The 19333-nt window shown below is 43.6% G+C and overlaps 1 protein-coding gene across 7 annotated transcripts in view; it reads left to right on the top strand.

Moving 5' to 3' along the window:
* ABCA4 (ATP binding cassette subfamily A member 4) overlaps positions 1 to 19333 on the top strand; it is a 131638-nt gene that overhangs the window by 86688 nt on the left and 25617 nt on the right. For all 7 annotated transcript variants that reach the window (XM_027603436.2, XM_027603442.2, XM_027603448.2 and 4 more), the window contains 9 exons: positions 6373 to 6497; positions 6967 to 7065; positions 7869 to 8055; positions 10988 to 11082; positions 12580 to 12612; positions 13935 to 14040; positions 14152 to 14226; positions 14458 to 14627; positions 16302 to 16479. In XM_027603436.2, the coding sequence (XP_027459237.1) occupies positions 6373 to 6497; positions 6967 to 7065; positions 7869 to 8055; positions 10988 to 11082; positions 12580 to 12612; positions 13935 to 14040; positions 14152 to 14226; positions 14458 to 14627; positions 16302 to 16479 (1068 nt within the window). The remainder of the gene's footprint in view (positions 1 to 6372; positions 6498 to 6966; positions 7066 to 7868; positions 8056 to 10987; positions 11083 to 12579; positions 12613 to 13934; positions 14041 to 14151; positions 14227 to 14457; positions 14628 to 16301; positions 16480 to 19333) is intronic.

Genomic DNA, 19333 nt, shown 5'->3' with positions numbered 1-19333 from the left:
TGTTTTGACTGACTTATTTCACTTAGCATTATACTCTCTAGCTCCATCCATGTCATTGCAAATGGCAAGATTTCATTCTTTTTTATGACTGAGTAATATTCCATGATATATATCATGTCTTCTTTATCCATTCATCTATCCATGGACACTTGGGTAACTTCCATAGTTTGGATGTTGTAAATAGTACTGCAATAAACATGGGGGGGGCTTTGTCCCTTTGAATTAGTGTTTTTGTTTTTTTTGGGTAAATATCCAGTAGTGCAATTACTGTTTTTAATTTTTTGAGGAAACTCCATACTGTTTTCCACAGTGGCTGGCCCAGTTTGCATTCCCATCAAGGGTTCCTTGTTTTCCACATCCTTGCCAACATGTGTTTCTTGTGTTGTTGATTTTAGGCATTCTGACAGGTGTGAGGTGATACCTCATTGTGGTTTTGATTTGCATTTCCCTGACGATGAGTGTTGTTGAACATCTTTTCATGTGTCTGTTGACCATCTATTTGTCTTCTTTGGAGAAATGTCTGTCTTGTCTTCTGCCCAATTATAAATTGGATTATTTGTTTTTGGGGTGTTGAGTTGTATCAGTTCTTTATATATTTTGGATACTAACCCTCTATCAGATATATCATTTGCAAATATCTTCTCTCACTCCATAGGTTGCCTTTTAGTTTTGTAGATTACTTCCTTTGCTGTGCAGAAGCTTTTTATTCTGCTGTAGTTTTAATAGTTTATTTTTGCTTTTATCTCCCTTGCCTCAGGAGACATATCTAGAGAAAGGTTGCTATGGCTGATATCAGAGAAATTACTTCCTGTGCTCTCTTCTAGGATTTTTATGATTTCAGGCCTCACATTTAGGTCTTTTGTCCATTTTGTGTTCTATTTGTGTTTGGTGTAAGAAAGTGATCCACTGTCATTCTTTCATGTAATCATATAGTTTTCCCAGCACCATTTGTTGAAGAGACCTTTTCCCATGGCTTATTCTATCCTACTTTGTCAAAGATAAATTGAGTGTTTATTTCTGGGTTCTGTATTGTGTTCTATTGATCTATTTGTTTTTGTGTCAGTACCATGCTGTTTTGATTACTACAGCTTTGTAATAGAACTTAAAGTCTCGAATTGTGATACCTCCAGTCTTCTTTTTCAAAATTGCTTTGGCTATTCAGGGTCTTTTGTAGTTCCATACAAATATTAGGATTGTTTGTTCTAGTTCTGTGAAAAATGCTATTGATATTTTGATAGGGATTGCATTCAATCTATAGATTGCTTTGGGTACTCTTTTTTTTTAATGGCTTTTGATTTATTTTTATTTTTTATTTTTTTAAATTTTATTTTCTTGTGCTATGTTAGTCACCATACATTACATCATTAGTTTTTGATGTAGTGTTCCATGATTCATTGTTTGTGTATAACACCCAGTGCTCCATTCAATACCTGCCCTCCTTAATAGTCATCACCGGCCTAACCCATCCCCCCACCCCTGTCCCCTCTAAAACTCCCAGTTTGTTTCTCAGAGTCCATAGTCTCTCATGGTTCATCTCCCCCTCTGATTTCCCCCCCCTTCATTTTTCCCTTCCTACTATCTTCTTCGTTTTTTTTTTTTTTAACATACAATGTATTATTTGTTTCAGGAATACAGGTCTGTGATTCATCAGTCTTACACAATTCACAGTGCTCACCATAGCACCTACCCTCCCCAGTGTCTATCACCCAGCCACCCCATCCCTCCCACCCCCCACCACTCCAGCAACCCTCAGTTTGTTTCCTGAGATTAAGAATTCCTCATATCAGTGAGATCATATGATACTTGTCTTTCTCTGACTTATTTCGCTTGGCATAATACCCTCTAGTTCCATCCACATTGTTGCAAGTGGCAAGATTTCAGGGTTTTTTTTTTGATGGCTGTGTAATATTCCATTGTATATATATACCACATCTTCATCCATTCATCTGTTGATGGACATCTTGGCTCTTTCCATAGTTTGGCTATTGTGGACATTGCTGCTATAAACATGGGGTGCATGTACCCCTTCGGATCACTACATTTGTGTCTTTGGGATAAATACCCAGTGGTGCAATTGCTGGGTCGTAGGGTAGCTCTATTTTCAACTTTTTGGAACCTCCATACTATTTTCCAGAGTGGCTGCACCAGCTTGCAGCTGGGTCGTAGGGTAGCTCTATTTTCAACTTTTGAGGAACCTCCATACTATTTTCCAGAGTGGCTGCACCAGCTTGCAGTCCCACCAACAGTGTAGGAGGAGGGTTCCCCTTTCTCTGCATCCCTGCCAACATCTGTCGTTTCCTGACTTGTTAATTTTAGCCATTCTGACTGGTGTGAGGTGGTATCTCATTGAGGTTTTGATTTGGATTTCCCTGATGCTGAGTGATGTTGAGCACTTTCTCATGCGTCTGTTGGCCATTTGGATGTCTTCCTTGGAAAAATGTCTGTTCATGTCTTCTGCCCATTTCTTGATCGGATTATTGTTCTTTGGGTGTTCAGTTTGATAAGTTGTTTATAAATTTTGGATACTAGCCATCTATCTGATATGTCATTTGCAAATATCTTCTCCCATTCTGTCGGTTGTCTTTTGGTTTTGTTGACTGTTTCCTTGCTGTGCAAAAGCTTTTTATCTGGATGAAGTCCCACTAGTTCATTTTTGCCCTTGCTTCCTTTGCCTTTGGCGATGTTTCTGGGAGGAAGTTGCTGCGGCTGAGGTTGAAGAGGTTGCTGCCTGTGTTCTCCTCCAGGATTTTGATGGATTCCTGTCTCACATTTAGGTCTTTCATCCATTTTGAGTCTGTTTCTGTATGTGGTATAAGAAAATGGTCCAGTTTCATTCTTCTGCATGTGGCTGTCCAATTTTCCCAACACCATTTGTTGAAGAGACTGTCTTTTTTTCATTGGACATTCTTTCCTGCTTTGTCAAAGATTAGTTGACCATAGAGTTGAGGGTCCATTTCTGGGCTCTCATATTCTGTTCCGTTGATCTATGTGTCTGTTTTTGTGCCAGTACCATACTGTCTTGATGATTACAGCTTTGTAATCAAGATTGAAGTCCGGAATTGTGATGCTGCCAGCTTTGCTCTTCTTTTTCAACATGCCTCTGGCTATTCAGGGTCTTTTCTGGTTCCATACAAATTTTAGGATTATTTGTTCCATTTCTTTGAAAAAAGTGGATGATATTTTGATAGGGATTACATTAAACGTGTACATTGCTCTAGGTAGCGTAGACATTTTCACAATATTTGTTCTTCCAATCCATGAGCATGGAATGTTTTTCCATTTCTTTGTGTCTTCCTCAATTTTTTTCATGAGTATTCTGTAGTTTTCTGAGTAAAGATTCTTTGCCTCTTTGGTTAGATTTATTCCTGGGTATCTTATGGTTTTGGGTGCAGCTGTAAATGGGATCACCTCCTTAATTTCTCTTTCTTCTGTCTTGTTGTTGGAGTATAGAAATGCATCTGATTTCTGTGCATTGATTTTATATCCTGCCATTTTACTGAATTCCTGTATGAGTTCTAGCAGTTTCGGGGTGGAGTCTTTTGGGTTTTCCACATAAAGTATCATATCATCTGCAAAGAGTGAGAGTTTGACTTCTTCTTTGCCGATTCGGATGCCTTTTCTTTCTTTTTGTTGTCTGATTGCTGTGGCTAAGACTTCTAGTACTATGTTGAATAGCAGTGGTGATAGTGGACATCTCTGCCGTGTTCCTGACCTTAAGGGGAAAAGCTCTTAGTTTTTCCCCATTGAGAATGATATTCGCTGTGGGTTTTTCATAGATGGCTTTTACGATATTGAGGTATGAACCCTTTATCCCTACACTCTGAAGAGTTTTAATCAAGAAAGGATACTGTACTTTGTCAAATGCTTTTTCTGCATCTATTGAGAGGATCATGTGGTTCTTGTTCTTTCTTTTATTAATGTATTGTATCACATTGATTGATTTGCAGATGTTAAACCAACCTTGCAGCCCAGGAATAAATCCCACTTGGTCCTGGTGAATAATCCTTTTAACGTACTGTTGGATCCTGTTGGCTAGTATTTTGGTGAGAATTTTTGCATCCATGTTCATCTGAGATATTGGTCTGTAATTCTCCTTTTTGATGGGGTCTTTGTCTGATTTGGGGATCAAGGTAATGCTGGCCTCATAAAATGAGTTTGGAAGTTTTCCTTCCATTTCTATTTTTTGGAACAGTTTCAGAAGAATAGGTATTAATTCTTCTTTAAATGTTTGGTAGAATTCCCCTGGGAAGCCATCTGGCCCTGGGCTCTTGTTTGTTGGGAGATTTTTGATGACTGCTTCAATTTCCTTACTGGTAATGGGTCTGTTCAGGTTTTCTGTTTCTTCCTGGTTCAGTTTTGGTAGTTTATAGGTCTCTAGGAATGCGTCCATTTCTTCCAGATTGTCTAATTTGCTGGCATATAGTTGCTCATAATATGTTCTTATAATTGTTTGTATTTCTTTGGTGTTGGTTGTGATCTCTCCTCTTTCATTCATGATTTTGTTGATTTGGGTCATTTCTCTTTTCTTTTTGATAAGTCTGGCCAGGGGTTTATCAATCCTATTCTTTCAAAGAACCAGCTCCTTGTTTTGTTGATCTTTTCTACTGTTCTTTTGGTTTCTGTTTCATTGATTTCTGCTCTGATCTTTATTGTTTCTCTTCTCCTGCTGGGCTTAGGCTTTATTTGCTGTTCTTTCTCCAGCTCCTTTAGGTGTAGGGTTAGGTTGTGTATTTGAGACCTTTCTATATACTTTCCTCTCAGGACCGCCTTTGCTGTATCCCAAAGATTTTGAACAGTTGTGTTTTCATTTTCATTTGTTTCCATGAATTTTTTAATTCTTCTTTAATTTCCTGGTTGACCCATTCATTCTTTAGTAGGATGCTCTTTACCCTCCATGTATTTGAGTTCTTTCTGACTTTCCTCTTGTGATTGAGTTCTAGTTTCAAAGCATTGTGGTCTGAAAATATGCAGGGAATGATCCTAATCTTTTGGTACTGGTTGAGACCTGATTTGTGACCAGGATGTGATCTATTCTGGAGAATGTTCCATGGACACTAGAGAAGAATGTGTATTCTGTTGCTTTGGGATGGAATGTTCTGAATATATCTGTGAAGTCCATTTGGTCCAGTGTGTCATTTAAAGCCTTTATTTCCTTGCTGATCTTTTGCTTAGATGATATGTCCATTTCAGTGAAGGGGGTGTTAAAGTCCCCTACTATTACTGTATTGTTATCAATGTGTTTCTTTGCTTTTGTTATTAATTGGCTTATATAACTGGCTGCTCCCATGTTAGGGGCATAGATATTTACAACTGTTAGATCTTCTTGTTGGATAGATCCTTTAAGTAGGATATAGTGTCCTTCCTCATCTCTTATTATAGTCTTTGGTTTAAAATCTAATTTGTCTGATATAAGGATTGCCACCCCAGCTTTCTTTTGATGTCCATTAGCATAGTAAATGGTTTTCCACCCCTTCACTTTCAATCTGGGGGTGTCTTTGGGTCTAAAATGAGTCTCTTGCAGGCAGCATATCGATGGGTCTTGTTTTTTTAATCCAATCTGATACCCTTTGTCTTTTGATTGGCATTTAGCCCATTTACATTCAGGGAAACTATTGAAAGATATGAATTTAGTGCCATTGTATTGCCTGTAAGGTGACTGTTACTATATATTGTCTCTATTCCTTTCTGGTCTATATTACTTTTAGGCTCTCTCTTTGCTTAGAGGACCCCTTTCAGTATTTCTTGTAGGGCTGGTTTGGTGTTTGCAAATCCTTTTAGTTTTTGTTTGTCCTGGCAGCTTTTTGTCCCGCTATCGTCCCGAATATCTCCTCGGATTCACTTCTCCGCACGTCCTACTTTCCAGAAAGTGGTCGCTTTTCTGTTCAGAGAGTTGCTGCTATTCTTTTCTTCGATCTCCTGTTGAGTTCGTAGGTGTTCCGAATGGTTTGATCCCTATCCAGCTGAATTCCTGAGACCAGACGAAATTTAGGTCTCCTACTCCTCCGCCGTCTTGCTCCTCCTCCCTCTTTTTATATATATATATTTTTTATTCAGATACAGAAACTCTGGTTCACCTCTGGCTGAACATTGGCTACCTCAGTGCTCAGTGTTCACCTACTTCAGCCATTCTTCAATGGCCACCAGAACATTCTTTTTTCTCCTACACACCTTGCCTTTGTGCGTCTTCCCTTATAATGTTCCCCAGAAGCCTGACCTTCTTCACCAGGGCCCAGTTATGAGGCTGCAAGATGTTTAGAAGAATGAGTGTGTGTGTGTGTGTGTGTGTGTGTGTGTGTGTGTGTGTGTGTGTGTGTGTGTGTATTTAACCTACCACATACCACAGCCCACGTTGCCATGTTTATTTTCTGACAGATTGTGCTCCCAGCCACTTTTGTGTTTTTGGCTCTGATGCTCTCCATCATCGTCCCTCCCTTTGGTGAATATCCGGCTTTGATCCTTCACCCCTGGATGTATGGGCAGCAGTACACTTTCTTCAGGTGTGTAGACTCATTCCCTAAAGATCATCATTCACCCCCATGGGTTGTGGGGCTCCCAGATCAGACTGCTTGGTGGGACCTTCCCCTTTCCACAGCAACCAGTGTGGTAGGGGGCCTTGGACTGCCCTCAAAAGGAAGTTAATGTACCCATCACTTGGGAAAGGTGACCCCAGGTGGACAACCAGGACTGCCAGGAGTAAGGAAAGAGAAAGTAAAGGTTGGGTGAGTAGGTTGAACTCCATCTTTTTGAGGAGTAGACATGATATGCCAGCAGATCGCCAGGCATGTGGGAGTAGCACATTCCCTTCCCAGGAGACCTACAACCACCCCTAGGCACTATTCTGTGGCTTGAATACATTCCCAGTATGGAGCAGCCATTCAGTGCATGCCTGTCGAGTTGTGTGTTGGCTGCTTTGTCCCTTTGTCCCAGTCATGTATCTGTCAAGTAAGCCCCTCTCACTCTGTCTAGTTTGGACCAGCCAGGCAGTGAGCAGCTTGCAGCACTTGCGGATGTCCTCCTGAACAAGCCAGGCTTTGGCAACCGCTGCCTGAAGGAAGAGTGGCTTCTGTAAGTCCCTGCACACCCCTGTTCTCCCAGCAGCGGCTGCCCTGGGGGAGCCCTGAGGGCGGGGTCCCAGCATGGCAGGTTGCGAGAGGCCCCATCTCTATCCTGCTGTCTGTTACACAGGTGCTTACACATCCCTGACCGTCACCTTGCCTCTCCTTCCAACACCCATGTGCAAGGGTGTCACCACCTCTTAGGAAGCTCCTGTGTCAACAGTCAGCTCTGTATTTCTAGAATTCCCAATATAGAAAGTTCTGTACTGAGTTGACATGTGCTTCCCACAACATATTTGAAAGGAATCTGAACAGGGAAAGGAGGGACATGTGGGACGTGCTATTGTTTAATTGGACCTAGAATGGCATTAATTACATAACTTTCAATTCCTGTAAGTACAGAGAAGGGAGTTATAGAGGGTAGTTGAAATCCACTAAGAATCCTAAAATTTCAGTATAATTTTAACGGCTTCTCTCATCCAGTGTTTTTCAGAGTTATAGGTAAGGACCAAAACAGACTAATTTCCAACTCCTCTTTTATTCTGTTTCTCAACAGCTAGAGGTGCCAGGAGGAAGAAGGCAGATAAAACGGTCCACAAAGTAGATAGTTATTGCCCAGCCCCACACCTAGTCAATCAACAAAATTCTAGTCTTAATTTTTTTGAGCAGAAACTAACCTCCAAGAATAGAAGAAGATGCGTGGGTCTGAGGAGATAGAGGAAAGGCTAAGGAGAGGGTTAGGCACTATTTCTTATTTTTAGGGATTTTTATCAACTGGAGCTGCTTGTGAAATATTTTCTTGCCTTCTATGAGGGAGTATCCCTGTGGCAATTCAACCCCCTGGAAGACTCCTTCTGTGTCCCCGAACATCACCCACCTGTTCCAGAAGCAGAAATGGACGCCAGAGGACCCCTCACCCTCCTGCATGTGCAGCACCAGAGAGAAGCTCACCATGCTCCCTGAGTGCCCCGAGGGCGCAGGGGGGCTCCCGCCCCCACAGGTACCTCGACCCTCCGTGGGAAACCAGGGGCCCCGAGTCTGCCTGTGACAGCAGAGATTGGGGGAAATGTACTGTGCCTCCCAAGTTTGTAGACGACTAACATTTCAAACTGACAGCTAAGTGAAGGGCCAGAGGAGTCCTCGGGTTCTCTCAGAGGGGCATGCTAAAGGGCCCTGTCATAGCCAGTAGCTCCATTTTCCACCAGGTACTACCTCTTCAATCTAATAAAAAAAATTTAATCACTAAAAAAAATATACAGGTTGGGATGCCTTGTGGCTCAGTTGGTTAAACGTCTGCCTTCGGCTCAGGTCATGATCCCAAGGTCCTGGGATTGAGCCCTGCATCAGGCTCCCTGCTCAGCGGGGAGCCTGCTTCTTCCTCTGCCTGCCACGCCCCCTGTTTGTGTTCTCTCTCTCTCTCTGACAAATAAATGAATAAAATGTTTTTTTTAAAAAACATTAAAAAAAGAAAAAATATACAAGTCATGTATGCTCATTATAGAAAAATTAGAAAATACAGTTAAGTCAGAAGAAAAAAAATCATCCTATAGTTAGAGATAACCAATGACATTTGCTTTTTATCCATTCAAACAGGATTATGGTCAAAATGCTGTCTTGAAACCTGTTATTTTCACTTAATATATCATGAACAGAGGTTCATGTCAATAGATATACATCATCACTTTTAATGCCTGCATACTATTCCACTGTTTCATTTAATTTGTGTAACTAACCTCTCATTGAACATGTGAGTTTTCAGTGTTTTCCATTCCAATGTAGTGTCCATTCAAATGCATATGTATTTGCACACTTGTTAACAACTTAAAACATTTGCCACATGCTGTGTAACTAACACGCATATACATTTAGACCCACTCATCCCACTCACTCAAACACACTCTCCTATTCAGCCTGGAATAAAGCCAAAGGATATGGGCTTCACTCAGAGCTGATAAATTGTACACATCAGGAAAATGGGGGTGTTGATGCAGTCTTCTCTAGGGTCCCTTCCTGTCCTAACATTCTTTGAATGGTGGTAAGTCCTGATGTGGAAGTGCTCCATCCCTGACTTCTAGAATACACAGAGATCAAGTAGTAGGAGTCTTTTATTTGATAGAATTTTTAAGAAAATAATTTATCACAAATTACCAGACACGAGCAACTGTTCCAGCCTAGTTTCTACCAGGGTAGCGTGGCAGGTCCCCTAGGTGCCATTCTCAGCTTGAGAAGCAGGTGACAGAGTGAAAAGAGCAGGGCTATGGAGATAGACCGATGTAGGTTCAAATCCTAGCACAACCCCCTATAATTTCTGTAACTTGGTGCAAGTTAGCTGAGCTTTCTGGACCTCAGTTTCTCTGGCTGTAAATTAAAGCAACAATTTCTCTTTCATAAGAGTATAAGGATTAAGGGAGACAATGAATATAGAGCATTTAACACAGTGCCTGACACACAGTAAGCATTCAGTAGATGCTAGTTCTCCTGCATTGGAGGAACCAAGTGAAGAAAGTGAATTGAAGGGAATAAAATGGGGAAGGGGGGTGGGGAGGCAGAAAGTGTATAAAAATGAAAAGAATGGTATGTGATGGTATGTGTGATGTGTTTTTAATGCCACCAGAAATACCCTCATCTACATCTGAGTTATGCCCTTGACACCTCAGGTTCATGATTGACCAAAACTGAACCAACACTATGTAGACCCAAATTTAAAGTAATACTGCCACCTTGTGGCCAAACTCATGCGCTTTTTGACTCTTTTAAAGGCGAAACGAGCTTCCAGTTCTAGATACATTTTGAAAGCAATCTGTAAATTGTAAGGGACTGTTTGAATTCTTTCATCCATGTCACAGATTTATTGTTTCACCTACATTGCAGGTAGTATTCTGAGTGCTGGGGACACCACAGAGAAAGTCCCTGCTCTCTGAGAATTTAATCATACAGGGAGGTAACAGATAAAAACAAGGAAGCCGATGAATTGGAAAGAAAATTTGAGAGATGCAGATGAGAAGATAATGCAGCAGTAGGTTATGATAGAGAGTGACTAGAAATAGAAAATACTTCTCTGAGGAGTAAAATGGAGGCTGATAACTTGAACGATGATGAACTAGCCATGTGAGGTTGTCCGGGCAGAGCAATGCAGGCAGAGGGCACGGCCAAGTGCAGAGCTACCTCAGGAATGAGGGGTGTGCAGTGGAGAAGCAGGGAGGACAGATGGGGAGGGTGAGGAGTAAGGAGAGTGGCGGCCGAAGGGCTGAGAGAGCAGGGCAGGGCCGGATTTTGTGGCCGTGTCAGCCTTGGTGATGATCCTCAGGGAACCTAGGGTTTATTGGAATGGGAAAAGCAAGAGCTCTAGGGTATTCTGATCTACATTTTCAAAGCTCAATCTGGCTGCTGGGTGGAGAATGGATTTTTTTTTTAAAGATTTTATTTATTTACTTGTCAGAGAGCGCACAAGCAGGGGAGAGACAGAGGGAGGGGGAGAAGCAGACTCCCCGCTGAGCAGGGAGCCCGATGCGGGACTCGATCCCAGGATCCTGGGATCATGCCCCGAGCTGAAGGCAGATGCCCAACTGACTGAGCCACTCAGGCATCCCCGGAGAATGGATTTTGGAAGGCCAGGGTGGAATAAGGGAGACCAGTCTGGATGTTTCTGTCAAGGTCCAGGTGAGGTCTGAGTGGAGGCTTGGACTAGGGTGGTAGTCTGGAACTGGAGCAGTGGGGATGGAGTGGAGATTTATTTTGGAGTTGGAACTATCCTATCTTGTCAATGGATTGGAGAAAAGAGAGGAATCCAAGATGGCTCCCACATCTTTAAAGTGGGAACTAGGCATATGCCAGTGCTTTATTCAGTATCTTCCCAGCAGCTGAGTCCATAAATAATTTTTAGAGAACAAGCAGATTCCAAGGTGACTAACACAGATGTCTTATTGCCTCAGAGAATACAGCGCAGCACTGAAATTCTACAAGACCTCACAAACAGGAACATCTCCGACTTCTTGGTAAAAACATATCCTGCTCTTATACGAAGCAGGTAAGAAGAGATTCTTTCATACTTTACAACCTGGCTCCCTGTAGAAAGTACTAACTGGAGATGGAAGGTAATTTATTCGCACAACTTATTGACAATCAGGGCAGTGGAAATTTTCTTTTTCCTGATTTACCCAAAAAAGCAATAGAGACATATATAAAGTAAAATGCAGCTTAAGCTTAATTTTGTTTTCATTTTTTGTTTTGTTTAGGCCAAGCAGTCTTAAAGTTTAACCCGTGCACCATTAAAAATAAAATAAGAAAGCACAGAATGCATCCAATAATGCAGTCTCATGTTTTAACTAGTTCAGAAAGAGAGACAGCATTTGGAAGGGACAGTAAAGGAGAAAAAGGAGAGAAGCAAGAGGGAAAGTAATGAGCAAAAAGGAGAAAGGAACAAATCAGACCAACGTAGGAAAAAAGCGGCGGGATGGCAGTGTGTGAGGGAGGCCACAGGTTGGCCAGGTTTGCCGCAGCTTCTCACACCCTAGCTGTAAATTCTCCTCTCGGTCACTGCCCTTCAGTACGCCCACCCCTGAGGTCTTCTGTGCGCGCCCCCTTCTCTCAGCTCAGCAGCTGCTCCTCAAGGGCGTGGCGGGGAGATGGGTGGCGTCAGCAGCCCCTGTCCAAGCTTGACAAGAGCATGCTCTAGAAAGGGTGTCATGGGGAACCCTGATCCAGTCCCCATGTGCTCTGGGGCCTTAAAATAAAACACATACTGTCTAATTTTCATAGTCCTTTCAGTTGCTTCTTCTGCCAGACCCTGAACAAAGGATAAATGGACTCGGTTAACTAGAACACGCTGCCAGTGGGGAGAGCAGCTGCTGAGAAGGCAGTGCCAAGCCAGCTCTAGCAAAATGAAAAACACCGTCCACGCACACAAATAAGAGCAGCGTGCATAGTATTTATTCAGTAATGCAATAAAACCACAACCATCCCAAACTTTGCTCTCAGCAATGAATTTGCAATATGGAATTTGGGATTTTGTGCTTGATGACAGTGATAATTTGGGGGCCTGAACTGTGAAGTCTAGAACTGGCATCTGCTCATTACTTCTCTTCTCACCCCTGATTGGCTGGAAGTCAGTCTCTTAACCTTGGGCTTGGACTAAGTCAGTCCTTCTCCCAAGTGTGCAGGTGATTAATATTAGAGTCTTGTTTGTGCAGGTTGGAAGATGGGAGGGCTGCAGCCTTCACTCCACACTGTATAGTGGTTGCCCTATTTTCTGGGTCCAGATGGTCTGACAAATGACCTGACCACAGGACCACCCAGAAAGCCCAGAATGCAGGATGTGACTTGGAGAGCCAACGGTGGAACCCAGTCCTTCCTCTGCATGTGTACTTGGGCTTGGCTTCTGGGCCGAGAAGCTTCCCGTTGTTTGGATATCAAGAAATGCAATACTGCCCTGCAAGACTGAGTGGCCCCAATGAGTGTTTGGAAGGAAAGTTAACACTACCTCCTTCCTTAGGGTATTCATTATATGATATGTTTTGGCTTTCAGCTTAAAGAGCAAATTCTGGGTCAACGAACAGAGGTAAGAAACTACTTTTGTGAAATTAAAATCTCAGATTGATGCATTTAAAATAACTGCACATTAAAAAAGCCACACCTGGAGCCACATGGGCTGTTCTGTATGTACTCAGGAACTCACAAGTCGTGTCCTGAAGGATATGTGGCTAAGCAATAGATCTCCTTGGAGGAAATATAGGGGAGGAGGTGTTCCCCTAAGAGGCATTCCAGAGCATTCTCACTCAGAGGGGGTTCTAAAACTTCACAAGGATAACAGTTGAGAGGGCTACGTGACAGGACATGTAACCCAAGCCTTGCCACTCTTTGGCCCATCCCTCTTGAGCCTCAGGGAGTCTGGCCCAGCCCCAGACTCACCCCATTCCTGCCGCATTCTGGAGGCTCAAGTAGTTTCAGAGGCTTGGAGGATCAATCAGGAATATTCTAAGAGTGAGCTGGCCTCCCATGGTCCCTCAGCGGTAGGGCCTCTAGAATGAATGCAGAGCTGCTTAACTTGATTTCCTGGGTGGATTCTAAACCATGAAAGGGAAATCTGGCCTTTAGCATTGCTCCGTAGAGGGAAGTGTGGGGCCTCAGTTGAAGCAGAAATGGGTGGGGCAATTTGAGTCCCCAAGAAATAAAGTTCCCCTCCTCTGCCTTGTCAACAGATTAATTTTGTCTTATCAAGGAGTTTGGCATTTATCCTGCCACTGAAGGGCTTTACACCCAAGAGTGACAGGCCTAGATTGGTGTTTGAGCATGATCGCTTGAGACTGCCACACAGTGTGGAAGATGGGTGCAAGCAGGGGAGAGCCGATGCTAGTACCCCAGTTAAGGTGCCAGAAACAGAGTTAGGGCAGGGGATCTGCAAAGCACAGGAGTGGCACCAGAAAGGAATCCTTGGTTGGGGTGTAGGGAGAGTCAGGGAAGACCTCGAAGATGACATATGACAGATGAGTCCGAGTTGGCCAGATGCTCAAAAAAGGGAAAGGCACTCCTGGGAAACTAGCAGCCCCACCTCAGCAGAGACGCCAAAGCAGCCTGGACCAGCGGGGGCTCTGGAAGTGATCTGACATGGCTGGAATATGCCACTCGAGGGAAGGCAGGAGGAGGGGCGACGTTGGAGAGGTGGGCAGAGACCAAACTCAGTAAAGATTGGGACTTTTCCTGGTGGCAACAAGGAAGCGTTAATAGTTGGTTTGTAAAGTGGAGCCGTGTTGCTGACTAGTCCGGACAATTGCCCCCAAAGTACACATTTCCCTGTAGAAACCAAGAGAGCTGTTGACAGGTGTGAAGCACCACAAGCATGGTTTGTCGCCCTGACTTGAGGACTTCTTGTTCCCTTGTCAGGTACGGAGGAATTTCCATTGGAGGAAAGCTCCCAGTTCTTCCCATCACTGGGGAAGCACTTGTTGAATTTTTAAGCCATCTTGGCCAGATGATGAATGTGAGCGGGGTATGTAAACAGCCTGGAGATTTGGGTGGAACGTCTGATGTGCTGGTTATCATGAAACAGAAATAATCATGAGTGCTAAGTGGGGGAAAAAAACCCTGTGCTGTTTTCTAGGGCCCTATCACCAGAGAGGCCTCTAAGGAAATGCCTGCTTTCCTTAAACATCTAGAAACTGAAGACAATGTTAAGGTACTGGTCCTGCCTCATCTGCCCTAGAGCTAAAAACTCACGTGAGCTAGTTGCTTTAGTTTTTTTTCCCCAGCTTAATTACATTCCATCCCTCCTCCTGTTGAAATCTAGCCTGGAATGTCTTCCAGCTGCCAAACCCTTCCTCCTCCTCCTCACATTCTTTCTCCTGCAGCTCATTTTTTCTTAAAACAGCTGTAGCACAGCCTAACCAAGCCCACCCCTGCCCTGTAGGTGTGGTTTAACAACAAAGGCCGGCATGCGCTGGTGAGCTTTCTCAACGTGGCCCACAATGCCATCTTACGGGCTGGCCTGCACAAGGACAAGAACCCCGAGGAGTACGGCATCACTGTCACCAGCCACCCCCTGAACCTGACCAAGGAGCAGCTCTCAGAGATCACAGTGTAAGCGGCCGCCGTGGCCCCCAGCCTCCCAGCTCACCAGTCGCCCTCTCCACTCTTGGGACACCCCGAGAGGATTCTCACGAACGTGAGCTGCTGGGCTGGATGGCAAGGTTCTTAGGCACACAGGAACATGAGACGTTCAAATGCCTCGTGTACCAAATGGCTTGGCCATTCTTTCTCTTCATATTTATTTGGAAAGTAAGCATAGATTTGGTTCTCTTCCCTTTTGGCTCTTGATAACAAGTTGTTCCTGGAGCTTACACAAGTATTCTCCTTACCAGTTTGCAAAGTGACTGCCGGGAACTGGGAAAGCTGAGCCAATCTTTCATCTCCCTGGGAGTAATCATCTTAGATTCCGGTAATTTCCCTCAGATGGCCAGGCTTTCAAGATGTCGACAGACCCTTGCCTTCCTCAAGCTTAAGCTCTTACTGCACAGCTTCAGGCAGTAAAAGACATCAATCCCGTGCAATTTGTAGTATGTGTGCGCCATTCGAGGCCTATATTCGGTGGCAATGGCTTCGTGAGTGCCGACTTCTTCTGGGAGACTATGAGGGTCCTCATGTTCCTATCCCAGTGTATTCAGTGCCCTGAACACTCGCCCCGAACGTGCGAAGTGTCATTGGCTAAAACTTGGGCCCCGGCCCCCTGGGGCCTTCCTTTGGACACCCTCTGAGGCCCTCAACTGAGGAAGAATCGTCTGTCCTATGCCAGTTCTCTCTTGGCCCAGGTTTCTCCATCTCCTGCCAAGCCTCTTGAATCTGAAATAAGAAATAGGAATCTTCTGTGGTTATAAAAGTAGTATATAAAATAGTATATGATCATTAAATAAAGTGTATAGAACAGAGTTTTTTAAAACTTATTTTCTACAACCCTACACAGTTTAGGGTCTTGCCTCTAAACATTTTTGTGGGTTTCCTTCCAATTATTTATTCTCTTCTTCCTGTGTGTGTGGATCATGCCCTTTGTAGTTTCATCAGGGCAGTGCCTGGCACACGTGGTCCCTTGTGGGAATTAGTAGGAAGTGCTCCATTCTCTGTGCAGGCACTGTCCCACGCCAGGGCCGTGCTCGTATGTGAAACTTAGGTGGGACTCAGCCCACACCTGCTGCCTTAGCCACATGCTTTTTCAGAGATCAAGGAAAGGGTGAAGAGAGCCAAGCTCCCGTATAACCAGCCTGTTCTCTTTTCACTTAAATTTACATTATGAATATTTCCCCGTGTTGTGATAGGTTTCTTGAAACCATTATTTAACTAGTTCTCGCAGACCATATCGCTGTCTACATAGAAAATCCAAGAGTTATCTATAGACAAATTATGAGAACTAATAGGATTGTAGTATGTAAGATTAATATAAGGATCCATTTCTATACACCAACAAATTAATTGGGAAAGGTAATAAAATTTGTTTAGATTATTATATTAACATGGAAAATGTTTGATATTAACATTAATATTAGTATTCGGTAGTAACATGGAACAGGAAACCCACAGATATCCACTTAACCTGAACCCAGTTTGACTAGCACAACTGAGTGAAACAACAAGCTTCCAGGGGATTCTGGAGGCCATCACCTGGAGTTGGATGAGGCCTTCCCAGAGCCTGACTCTGTCCTTCTCCTGCTTCTGCTTCTCCTTCTTCACCTCTCTCTCACTGTGTCTCTCCTCCTGCTGCAGGCTGACCACTTCGGTGGATGCTTTGGTTGCCATCTGTGTGATTTTCGCCATGTCCTTCGTCCCAGCCAGCTTTGTCCTTTATTTGATCCAGGAGAGGGTAAACAAAGCCAAGCACCTCCAGTTTGTCAGTGGAGTGAGCCCCACCACCTACTGGCTGACCAACTTCCTCTGGGACATTGTAAGTGTCAGGTCATGGCACCTCCCTTGCCTCCATGGGCCTACAAGTGGGCAGGTGTTTGTCTGCTCTGACTGAGGGGACATGGTGGGATGGGCTGTTGGCGGGTGCTATGCTGAGGGCCTCGTGTGTTCACTGTTTCTTGGAAAAGCACAGAATTAGAAGCCCCAAGCTGGTGAAGGATGTGGGACTCAGCTTAACAACTGCTGAGTTGGGGCTCTGTGTGCCCTGCACCAAGGGGCCTTCTGACCCACTGAGTAATCCCTGTACCACAGGCATGAGGCTGGCTTTCCTGGGAATAATCTGGAGCTGAAGAGGTAATATCAAGAGGTCCTTCATCCTACATTCTCTTCTTACATCCTGATCCACCCCTAAAGGGGGAAGGTTGGAACTTCTCCTGTGGTAGAGTCACCAAATCAATATAGGACATCAGTTAAATCTAAATTTCAGATAAAACAATTAATGATTTTAGTATAAGTATATCCCACCTGCTAAGTATTGCATGAGACATACTTATACTAAGAAAATGTATCGGTTGTTTATCTGAAACTCAAATTTAAATGAGCATCCTATATTTTTATTGGCAAAACGTGGCAACCCTACCCAGTGGTCTTACTTTGCTTTCCCAAAGTAACCAGACCTCCACTAAATCAGATTAGCCACCACTTTAGGGAATAGAAAGAAAAAATTATTTATCAAGTCAACAGCAGATTGCCACCTCTCTCACAACCAGGATTGTTGGGGGGCAGAAAGGAGTCAGGATGGGTTACTTTATGATAGGCCGCAGGGTCAAAATAAATTGGCAGCAAAGCCCTAATTGTAATGTAGCAGTGATCATTATGACACCAACTCCAGGGTTTTCTGGACACTGTGGCTAATAAGATCCTTTGTTTTATCCCAACATTCTAAGACTAACATGAGTCTCCATTGCATGTTATGGTAAGATATATCATGATGGAGACTAATACAAACAACCTTTTTCACAGTGGTTTTGAATAATGATGACAAATATTAGGGTTTATAAGGACATGGTTTCTTTTATCTTAGCTCCCTAAACGCCGTCATCACTGAACAATACAAAACCAGAAATCATCAGTAGCAACTAAATTCTTTCATCTCTATCCTGTCTACCTGAGAAAACACTTACAAACACATGGGGAGGAGTCAGAACCTTCACACCTCACTTTGGACAAGAACATCATCTGTAGCTACCCGTACTGCCCTGCCTTTAAGCATGAAAGGGGCAAGGCTCACCTGCACTGAAAAGCTATTAAAGTGCTGGGTTTTGCATTCTACTTTTTTTTTTTAAAGACGAAGATTATAGAATTTACACTTTGGGCTGACACATGCATGTGCCTAGCTACAGAGATCTCTGAGCCTAAGGAGAAATATGTGGATAGAAGGCTAGAGTCAGTGTCTGGATTGGAGGTGGTACTAGCAAAGTAGACACTTGGCAGACCAGTGAAGAGTTAGAAGACAGTGAATAGGACGCTAGCAGGCTTCTGAGGCTCTGAATCTGAACTCTAGGATCTGTAACGTTGTTGCTTAGCACCCTCATTAGCCAGCAGCAAAAAGATAACATATATGCCCCAGGGTCATTGTTCAATGTGAACAAATACTTATTGTTTATATCATCCACTCAGCACAGATAGGATGTTTTAAGTTCTTATTTTTTGTATGTCATCTGGTTTTCTTTTAAATTTTGAAACAGTCACAAAATTGTTATAAATATGGTTCAAAACTTTTTTTCTGGGCCATTGGAGGGTAACCTCCCAACAAGATGCCCTTCGCACACATACACACACACACATACACACACACAAGCACCTCCAGTGTCTACCTCCTATGAGTGAGGACACACCCCATATAATCACAGCGTAACTGTCAACCCCAGGACACTAGCACTATGCGTCACCTCCATCTTTTCCTCAGACCCCACTCAAATTTCACCCATTTCCCCAATAATGTCTTTTATAGAAAAGGATCTCGCTCAGAGTCATTGCATTTAGTTGTTCTCTCCAGTCTCCTTTAGCCTAGAATGGTTCCTAGTCTTTTCTCAACATGCACAACCTTGACACTTGGGTTGTGACACTTGTGAAGATCACAGGCCAGTTATTTTGCAGAATGTCCTTCAGTTTGAGTTTGCCCAATGTTTTCTCATGATCGGATCCAGGTTACAGCAGTGGTATCATGAAAGCATACTCTGCTGCATCTGACCAGGTAGCTTCTGATTTCGGTTTGTTCTGTTACTGATGATGGTCACTTTGGTCACTTGATTTAGGTGGTGTCTGCTGAGCTCCTCCACTGTAAAGTTACTCTTTGCCCCTTTGTAATTAATAAGAATTGGAGGAGAGGTACTTTGAAGCTATGTAAATATCCTATTTGTTATCAAACTTCCAGGCTCTCTGTCTTTCCATATTTGTGACTCTTCTCCAAGAGTGAGAAACTGGCTTCTATTATCCCTGACTCATGTACCCACCTGAGCAGTACCCCTGTATGTAATAAGTTTCCCATCGCTGCCACCATCCTCTCCCTCGTGTGGCACCCTTCTCTCCCTGCTCCAGCTGCCCCACATTTGGAAGTCCTCCTCATTCTGTTCCGGCTCTGATAGCCCCAAACAGATCGACCCCCTATAAGGATACCCTCCTACACCCCACACCAGCCCACCCTCTGTGGGATGTCCTCCTCACCCTTCTCGGGTTCTCATCCTGCTTGGGACCACTGTGACACCTCCTGAAACCCCACTGTGGCTGCCCACTTCTCCCTATCTGTCCTAATGGCTTTAGGACTGAATTGTGTAGGAAGAGAGGAAAGGGATAAAGCGATAAAAGGGTATCATCTATTTGAGCTTCATGAG

The sequence above is a fragment of the Zalophus californianus genome, chromosome 4, assembly GCF_009762305.2.
Source record: "Zalophus californianus isolate mZalCal1 chromosome 4, mZalCal1.pri.v2, whole genome shotgun sequence".
Taxonomy (NCBI): Eukaryota; Metazoa; Chordata; class Mammalia; order Carnivora; family Otariidae; genus Zalophus; species Zalophus californianus.
The sequence above is the reverse complement of the archived record's forward strand: the minus strand, read 5'-3'. Positions and strand labels throughout refer to the sequence as shown.